The following is a 10,000-nucleotide window of genomic DNA, read 5'->3' as shown; positions in this document are numbered from 1 at the left end:
CTGTATTAAATATCAGTACCTTGGTCCGTGACAGAGCGATTGTGTATGTTGGAAAAATGCGCCAAGCCACAATGTTCCGCCATCCCAATGGTCAGAATGTTACTCTCATCATTGGAGACACATTACAGCTCGATATTCTTGTGGAAAATATGGGAAGGTGTAATCAAGGTTTTGCTGACCCAAAGGGAATCCTTGGCAATGTCACATTGAATGGAATAATTCTGGTGAATTGGCAGATATATCCAGTCAATTTAGATAATATGTTTTCAAATCAGTTTGATTTTCCTTTCAAGGGACTTGAAAAAGGCAATCACAGGGTAGACACTAATGAGAGCTTCGCACCATCATTTTTCTATGGAGAATTTGCAGTCAATTCTTCGCACGACACTTTTCTCTATCTTCCTGGATGGAGTAAAGGGCAAGCTTTTGTAAATGGCTTTAATTTGGGTCGCTACTGGCCTGTGATTGGTCCACAGGTCACATTGTTTGTACCAGCAAATGTACTGTTGATGAAGGAGAATACCGCCAGTGTAATATTATTTGAACTGGATGGTGCTCCATGTGATTCTCCAGAGACTTGTTTTGTTGAATTTGTGGCTACTCCATCCTTGAATGGGACTGTTCACCCTATAGAAATTACAGCTTTGTGAAGAAAGTTGATTGTTCATACAACATACCATCTAGTTTTGTTGTTCGATATGCCGAAAAAACGAGAAGAGATTTGTTTACTTGTAAAGTGCCTCTTTGTCATATAAAATGTTGTGATTGCAAAACAGGGTCACTTTCGTAAATTTTGATGCACTTAATTTTTTCAGAAAAACCATTAGTATTATTCATAAGGCGATAACCAACATAAACACAGTATTTGGACCACATTAATTTTATTATCCTGTTATTCCCAGTGCAGTTCAATGGTAACCATGATTAGTATTATCTACATAATGTTATAGAATCGCAATAAGTACTTTAACCTACCGGTACCATCTCATAAGTGAGATATAATATTTGTGGGAGATGTGTAGTATAGGTGGTTTGAAACTAATCTCTAGTGACAAAGATAAGAATGCTGCAATGTATAGTAATACTATTTGTGGTGAATGAACAAAAGGAGCTAATGAGAGAGCTTTTGTTTTCATACAACAACATGGCAGCAATGACATAACATGAAATGTACTTATGTACATTAGCTTGGCTACAGCTTACGTTGTAATATTAGACTTGAAGTTTTAAGTAGTTTGGTTAGTCCTACTGGACTTTACTTGCACTTCTATAAGCCACACTTTCTTTCATTGTCTGAAGGAAAAAATATAGGGAACCAACTGGCTGACTCATTTGCTTAATGCTGAATAAAGCCATTATTATTATTATTATTATTATTGAGCATCTGACTACTGTGCGGAAGGTCTGTGGTTTGAACTCCTGCCAGATCAATGGTACTTAATCACACGGCGGCCATGTTGAGTCCTGAGGGACTGAAAACTTTTGTTTTGCCCCACCAAAACTTGTTCCAAAACATTTCAACTTGAGGCTCGGGGTACGAAATATTTTGTTTATGGCCAATATGGCCGCCGCGGGAATAAGGCCTATACTCATGGTCTTAGTACTATTTCCTTTGTAATTTCTTCTACCATTGGTCAGACTATATGCCGTTAGGACAATAGGGAACTGTCTGGTGAATGAGTCAGAGCAGCAGCACCTAGAGGCATAAATTTTGGTGTCAGAAGCTTGTCGTGCACATCAACCCAGCTGTTTGAGGACTTTTTTCAGCCATGGTAAAGGGAAGCCCTTTTGAAAACTTGGTGTCCATTTGGTTCGTCACGCAACACCTTTGCAAAGAAAATTTGCATGGCGGTCATTGTAGTATAATTTGTCATTTGTTTGAGGTTGGTGAAAGCCACGCTATTTGGTTTGTAGGTCATTTTGGATTGTCTTGGATCGTTGTCCTACTGGTTGTTGGTGGGTGTCTTGAAAACAAAGACCCCTAAACCCCTAAAACTTAAAGACTTGAAAACAAAGAAAGTAACCCAAAACCCTCAATTTGGCTAACCCAAGGCCTAATTAGGCCTAAAGTTGGTTTTTAGGCCTAGGTTTTCCCAAATTGAGGATTATGGGTTACTTTCTTCGTTTTTGAGTCCTAGGGTCTTCAGGATCTTTGTTTTCAAGACACCCGGTTGTTGGTCGGTTGTTCATCTCTTTAGATTATTTTAATCTTTTCTTAGTCATTTTTTTTTAAATTAATCATTTTATTTATCATTTTAGGTCATTTCAGATCATTACTTCTTTTAGTAACAATATGATCCAAGGCTATCACAACTACGTAACTACGGGAAAGTTCTGTCCGTTTAAAGCCTGCCCATCTGTGTCCATCATGGATTGAAGAAACAATAATGTATATATAGGAAGTGCGGGTTATAGACAAATAAGAGAAGTGATCCTCTTACTAATCTGGACAATTTAAGCAATTGTCTCTTATAGACAGCTGAAAGAGACAACACCTGTGATGACCGCCCATGTACAGGAGGCTCAATTGGTTGAGCACCGAGCTGCCATGCGGAAGTCGTGTGTTCGACTTCGGCCTGACGAACACTCAAGGTCTAAAAATAACGGAGGAGAAAGAGCTGCCTTTGTAATCACACCCGACTTGGCGTATTGTCTCTAAAAAGGCTTGTAGTGTATGAGGCCACCTAAGAAAAAACAGCCATGAGTCAAAAGGACTTTGCCGAGTGCTGGAACATGTAGATGTAGATGAGAGAATTGCTTAATTTTGTCCAGATAAGTACGAGGAACACCTCTCTCATTCGTGTATCCATCATACGTATTGTAACACCAGTTGTTCAGAGTGTGAATACCTCAACCCAGTGGGTAGATCAGTCTCCAGCAGATTCAAGATTCACACAGCCCTACAGAACCATACATAGTGCCAAAGTATCCGTACATAACCACACATAGCAACACAGGCCTACAGAACCATACATAGCGACACATGGCCCTACATAGCCATACATAGTTCCACATATCCCTGCATACCCATACACAACCCTATATAGCCATACAGAACACCCCACAACTGACCCTACCTAGCCATGCATAGCGCCTCACAAAACTATGTATCCGTACATAGTGCTCCTGAGTCCTAACCCGGGGGGGGGACTCCCATATGAAACAGACGGGGATGCTCGTCGTCTCGCTTAGGGGTGTAAATTTTGGATTTTGGTCTCGCTTAGGGTGTTCCGGGCAAACCGCCAATATTTTATGCCACCAAGGTCTCGTTTAGGGTTCTGCGAAGTAACACAGAAATACGCGAAGAGAAACAGAAGTCAAATTTCCTTTTAAATTTTCTTTTTAGATAAAAGCATTCGATGATTATGCCTTTTTATCATTAAAACTCATTGCGTGTCGTATTTTTGTGTTTTTAAACGGTCTCTTTTAGGGGTCAAAATTTTGCTTAAGCCACGCCTAGATTGGTCTCCTTTAGGGGTTAAATTCAAAATTTCCGACGAGCATCCCCGTCTGTTTCATATGGGAGTCCCCCCCCCGGGAGTCCTACATGATACAGAGCACCACAGAACCTTACAGAGCCATGAACTGCACCGCACAACCCTACGTTGCCACACAAAGCACCACATAACCCTCCATTGTTGTGCATGGCACTATGCAACCATACATAGGCATTCACAGCGTCACAAAACCTTACAAAGACATAAATAGGATCACCTAACCCGTGGTATACGTTTTTTTCTGATACTAAATTTTGAAACGCCTTCGTCTTTAAGGTCTTCATCATTTGGAGAAGAAACTGAGGTCCATTACAAAACTGATGTCATGATAAACTAAAAACTGAAGTCTCGACAGAAATGCTACTGCTTACAGGTTGTTAGAAGAAGGGGACATTGGGGTGTATTAGAAACCGGAAGACCGTACAAAAAAAATCCAAAACCGCCATAAAAAGCCTATCAAAACAGAAAGTAAAATAATCAAAAGGGAAAATTCATGAATCCAAATTTTTTAAATCCTAATTCACCTGGGGCGGGCGCCGTAAGGCTCAAATAGCCAATTTTTGGCTAAAGAATCCTACGGCGCATGTTCTCCTACAGAGAGTTTTCCAGAGCCTTGGATCGATCCGAGGCTCTGGTGACGAGAATGGTCTACTGGCTGGGCCAGTAATGCGCGCAGAGGAACGCAGACTCCAAAAAAAAACCAGTTTCTTCAAATCATCTGAGTGCATATTTAACCTAAGTAAAATGAGGATCATCAATTTAACCCCGGCAAAAACGGATTCAACCTGAGACCGGATTTTACCTGCAACATAGCCATGGATGGGAGTGAAAGCATAATAGGGCCGTTTATACGAGAGAAAATAAGCCGCGGCTTACATAAGACGCGAACACCCCGTATAAATGGTACAAAATCTACGTTCACGGCTTTCTCAAGCCGCGGCTTATCCTGGCCGGGGAGTTTATACTCGTATAAATAGTTCCTTTCGCGTATTATGTACGCCGCGGCTTATTTTCTCTCGTATAACGACCCTAATGTCTTCGCGCTCCTTAACGGTGCAGTCGCAACGCAAGATCCCTGCAACAAGCGTTTCTTCGCCTCTCCTTCCGCATTTGGTCAAATTTCCAATGAACTTTATTTAACTGTCAACTGTATTTAGCGCAGGGGCACATATTGGGGATTCAGCACAGAAATCAAGTCAAATGGCCCCCCGTACGAATGGGTGTTATCGTCCGATGTTCTTCTTCAATTAGGGGCACCAAGAAGGCTAGTTTCGTGAAATCCCTTGCGGAAATACTTGGCCAATCGTACGTATGTTGGTTTTTGACGAAAGGGGAAAACCAGAGAACCAACAAACTCGAATTTTCCCAAGTCATACCAATCAAAACACCCTACCATGAGGTCACCTGACGAGACAATAGGAATTTTAAGCAAACACGCCGGCTCACTTTTAACATATTTTTTATCGCGCCAACTCCACAAGAGTACTGTGAAATGAAAAGCGAACATACATTACTGAAGAGTACATCACACCATGTTTATAGACTAGTGTATTCACAGAAAAAATCTATATTATCTGTGGAGCGGCTTAAAATCAAGTGTCAAAATTAGTTCCCGACAGTTTGCTTTCTTTGGCATTTTTTTTCTGCTTGGTAATTGGCGGCAAAATTTCGCGTCTCATTTTCACCCACTGAATCCGAGAAAACTGCAATGCTACCTGTGACTTACCCACATGCGTTTTCCTTCCTCTCAGAACAGACTGCATGAATATTCGCTTGCGTTACGATTGGTTACCGTCCCTTTTTGTGACAGGCCAAAGTCTTGGTTGAAATTGGAAATAAACTACGCGTTGCTTGGAAGCGTCCCAGGGGCTCGTTTCTCGAAGCCCCAAAAAGCTATTTGTCAACCTGCCAATCGCTTGTTCAGGAAAGCCGATATTTTTAACATGTTTTCAACGTAACAAGCAGCAAACTGTCTGTGAAGTTCGACGACTTAAATCATCTCTGTTCTTGAGATACAGAAGGAATTGTGACACCCGAAAATGGCCCGTAAAGTTTCGGGACTTTCCAGAAACGGGCCCCAGGTATCGAAGAATTAATTTGTTGTGCTTTGTTCTGCCTAAAAAGAAGAGTAATTCCAAAAAAAATAGATTTTCCGACATGAAGGAGATGACATTACAGCCCCAATCTACAACCGTAAGTATAATTGACAAGTTTACAAGAGAATACACGATCACCTGCAATACCCTCTTTATTCATGTCGTTCAAACTCGAAGCAACAAACTATTAAAGCCTACGACTTTTCCAGTTACACTGTGAAAAGCGCCTTGAAAATCCAATATAACCTTTAACTTAAAGAGTAACAAAATCAGAACAGGAAAGCCTAAAAAATTCGTTAGACACTAACGGTTATATTTTAAGTTCAGAATGAAAAAACAATTGGATACAGAGCTTATGGCCAAAAACCGACAGCAGCCACAGAGGCAGATACTATACACAGTCAAGAGGGTAGCCAGCTTTTCCTACAAAACCAATACTTCGTTGTGTTGTTGTACGACACAAAAGCCATTACAATAAGATAGTTATGTTGAAATGGGCTGAAAGGGGCTGGTTATAGGCGTGAATTTACAGACGTTTACGTTTGTCCCAACAAGGCATTGTTTTGCGCAAGTTTGGTTGCCCGTTAGATGTGTTCGCCCCTCACAAGCTAAATAATATCTATTAAAGCTATAATGTAGCGTTATTCTGTCGGCTGACTCAAGCTGCAGCATTATTTTCGAGTCACATCTGGAGGTGTCCCTCACTTGCTCTTACATAGTTTCCTGTAGCGGTCTAACCAGTCATCTATCAACTGGTTGAGCAATGCTGGTCTTGAAGACACTTTCTGTTGTGCCACTAAGATTCCACCCTCTGTGACACAGCAGTCAAGCCACTCACGTAACAAACGCTCCTCACTGCCCCGCTGAAAAAAAAAGCACAAAAAATGACAGCAAAATGAAACGACGTTTCGGTGTCACTGACAACATTACTAAGTGAACTTTGTATACAACAAATGGGATTATACCATAAGACTAGTATAGCCCAAGGATATGAAACTGCTGCGAATAGAGTTGTTTATATGTCCGTAATAGAGCAAAGATCAAGATTTAAGAATGAGGCAATTTGGGGTGTAGGGTGACTTCATTGTCGAACGTTAAGGTTTTTGATAGATAATATTTGGGAGCTTACGCATGTGCGTTTTTGAGACGCGGACGGCGATAGAGTACAAGACGCTCTTTTAGCGTTTTCTCGGAATATCATGTTGTGCAAAGTAGGGTTGGGAGGGTTAGAAGCAAACTAGAAGGAAGGATAGACCTACTGCGGCTAACTCAATGCTGTACCCAATTCAAACCCTTTTGGAATAAACATTTTGTTCCAGGTATTTCCATATCATTTAAATATGAATGCTACATTATCATGCAAATACAATACTCAAAGAATCTTAGTGCCGGGAGATTTGAATTGGGTAAAACATTGAGTTAGCCGATTACGTCTATTGACTAGACTACTAAAGCGGTGCTTAGGTTTGATATTCAAATTTGCTAAGTACGGAGGAAAAGAAGTAAATGGCTGTGTTCTCACGACAGCCGTTCGTTAAGCGACTTAAAAATGATACGTGTTTTCACGGGTACGATTAAATAAGGAGAGAGCACGTTCCAATACTATAATGAAAATAGCACGCCTGTTGTATTTCCGATTTGAATAACCGCAAGCGACTCCTCATTGACCAAAAAGAATTGCCAACTCGCTAACGAAAGAACTTTAATTAAGTGGGGAGCCTTGGAACTCAAACATAACGACAACAGGGACAAGAAAACACACGCATGGAATAAGGTAACCCATTTGTATTGAGAATTCCATCCTATATCATCGGAACTCCCATAGAAACCTTTTACATTACATTTGACGACATGTTGTTTGTGCTATCTTGACAAGAGAGCTTGGGCTGCCTATGATTTCTACAGCGAAATGAAGTCTGCATGACTCATACATCCCTTGGTGTTTTCAAATAACTCAATGGGTGATCAAGCTATTGGAGTAGTTGATTTGCGGTGACCTCCCAACGGGTAGCTAACATGAAGACCGTGAAACTATCAATTGAAAGAAAAAATTGACATCCGCGGATGATGCATGCTCATACAAAGAACAACTGAAAGAACTAAGAAATTTCGGGCATTTCCAACATACCGCTGCTGGGAGTTCTGTACTGACGGTTTCATCATGTTGTCAACAGGCAAGATTAGAGTAAATATCTTATTCATAACATTTCCGGAAGACTGAATCCAGTATTACTATCGCATTTGCGTAATTTGCCATTCACTCAGAACATGGGCTTGAAAGCGAATCGGCGAACGACATAAAATGTTTCACACTGAAGCCCCAACACAGCACCCATCGCTTTGGTTGCTCCACTGCATGTTATAAACCCGGATTTTCATCGAATTCTGTTCGAATTGAGGCTGTTTGAAGCCTCGCGCTCGCAGAAATCCTCTCTAACAACATCACGGCTGTTTTTATTTGTTGTTGTGTTGCAAAAAGCAGTTTCGTTATAGAGGGAGGTGAAATGTATTGCTTCAAGGGGTCCAGTGCATTGTTTTTTTGCCAATGAAATCACCGCCTCGTAATTCTATTGTCCATTTTGCTGCACCAAACAAAGTCAACCGAGATTATAACTCGGATACCTCTCACGTATTCCGAGTAATTAACAAGTCGATAATATTCGTCACTGTTTTTTGAGTAATGCTCTACGAGAGGCTCCTTCAATGGAGATTTAGACATGCACTCTTGTCGCTGCGCAGTGCACTGTGGTCGAAGCGCAATGCATTATGGTAAAAGACAACAGATCGACATTTCGCATAGGTTTGTCTTAAAGTCTGATTGTTGTGTTGCTGCTAGCTCGCTCGGTGAGCATCAAGGTTCGAGCAGTTTTTAAATGACTATCGAAAGTAATTACGCAATTGCGATAGCTACGCTTAGTGATTGGTTCAAAAATCTCGCGCCAGTTTATCAACCAATGAGAAGGAAAACCAAAGCCAACGCGCGTGATTGCTACGTTGTCATTGGTCTCTTTTGTAATTATCAATTTGACGCGTTTGACACCTGGCGTCTGCATGAAAGTGAGATTCAAGTCCAAGGTAAAAAGAGGTTTTTCTCTTCTCACCGCTTTGCGTCTGATCTTCGCCGTTCTCTCGCGGCTCAAGAATAACCTCTGGGACAAGGGTATAATTTTGGTGGACGTCAATCAAATGTATTCGACTGTCGCCAAGTGAACGGGACAATTGTCGTGGAAACATTTGATTGAGGTCCACCCAAAATTTACTTTCGAAAAACGAAAAATAGTCGTCGAGGGGCGCGTGACTGACAACCGCTGTAAGAAATAAACAGAAAACTCTAAATGTCAAAATCATCTAAAATACATCGTTGCTAGCACAGATTCTGACATTAAAAATAACCAGAAGCCGATCTTTCCTCTCTTTCAAAGAGTGAATCCAGTTTGAGCAAAAAAATTCAAATTTGTTGTTCCGGGTTGCTGTTCATGACTGTTTGAGCTCACTGTTAGAGCATTTAAACAAGGAGGATTAAACAAAGCCTCACCTCTTCGGCTGAGAGGAAGTGAACAGGAAGAAGTTTGCCTTCGTAGTCCACTAACGGCAAGTAAGTCACGTGAACACTGTCTACACTGTCAACATTAGCTCCTGCACCAAGCTCGTTGGAATTGTCAGTTTCCATAGCGACCAAAGCAGAAAAGTGACCCCTTGTGTAACCCAGGACCAATGGATTCTTCCAGCAGAAACTTTGTTCCCATAAAACAGGTAGATACACCCCTATGGTGTAAAAGGAGGAAAGGAAAATCCATTTACTTAAACACAGTTTATGGCCAAGTATTGAGTTATCTTATGGTTACATGTAAGGAAATCTAAGAAAGAAGAGATAGACCTGATCGAGTGAACACTACACCAATGCACTAATTTAAGTAAGTTTAAGAAATATTTAGGAAGGGGGGAGAGGTGAGGGGGGGGGGGGGGGGGAAGGGATGGGAAGAAAAACTGACTGATTATTGTGTAAATGGTAGGGACCACAAATCCCATCATGAGAATGGTTCACTTCCTGATTACAAGAGCTTTAAAATTGTCCCTGAAGAAACACACCACATGCCTGGCATTTTTCAAGGATATCCGCATTGCTAGGAATAGGTAGCAAATGCTTAGACTAATTCAGACACTTCGCGTTTGACGTCAAAATTGGGTGTGTATATAATTTCATGTATTTCTGGACATAAGTGCAAGTGACTGCTATGGACAGGGAAAAGTTAAATGGAAGATTATTACAGCATTAATTCTAAAAAAGGGGGTTAAAACAGATCTAAAAAAACATTAAAAAACTTAATTTTCAGCCGCCTTCTGTGACCTTCTTCAGAGAAAATATACCAGCAAGTTACGGCATGCAAATATATCTGTTTTAAACCC

General features: G+C 41.0%; 1 protein-coding gene and 1 pseudogene across 1 annotated transcript in view; one reads left to right on the top strand and one right to left on the bottom strand.

Annotated features, from left to right (window-relative positions):
- LOC138008705 (beta-galactosidase pseudogene) overlaps nt 1-1,367 on the top strand; it is a 2,723-nt pseudogene extending 1,356 nt beyond the window's left edge.
- A 4,360-nt stretch (nt 1,368-5,727) lies between these two features.
- LOC138006719 (ubiquitin thioesterase zranb1-B-like) overlaps nt 5,728-10,000 on the bottom strand; it is a 9,970-nt gene continuing 5,697 nt past the window's right edge. Inside the window, exons 5-6 of the mRNA XM_068853218.1 lie at nt 9,129-9,358; nt 5,728-6,456 (exon numbers count right to left, since the gene is read on the bottom strand). Of these exons, the coding sequence (XP_068709319.1) occupies nt 6,295-6,456; nt 9,129-9,358 (392 nt within the window). The 3' untranslated portion in view covers nt 5,728-6,294. The remainder of the gene's footprint in view (nt 6,457-9,128; nt 9,359-10,000) is intronic.

Source organism: Montipora foliosa, chromosome 6 (genome assembly GCF_036669935.1).
Source record: "Montipora foliosa isolate CH-2021 chromosome 6, ASM3666993v2, whole genome shotgun sequence".
Classification (NCBI taxonomy): domain Eukaryota; kingdom Metazoa; phylum Cnidaria; class Anthozoa; order Scleractinia; family Acroporidae; genus Montipora; species Montipora foliosa.
Note: the sequence above shows the minus strand (reverse complement) of the source record. Positions and strands in the feature narration are given on the sequence as shown.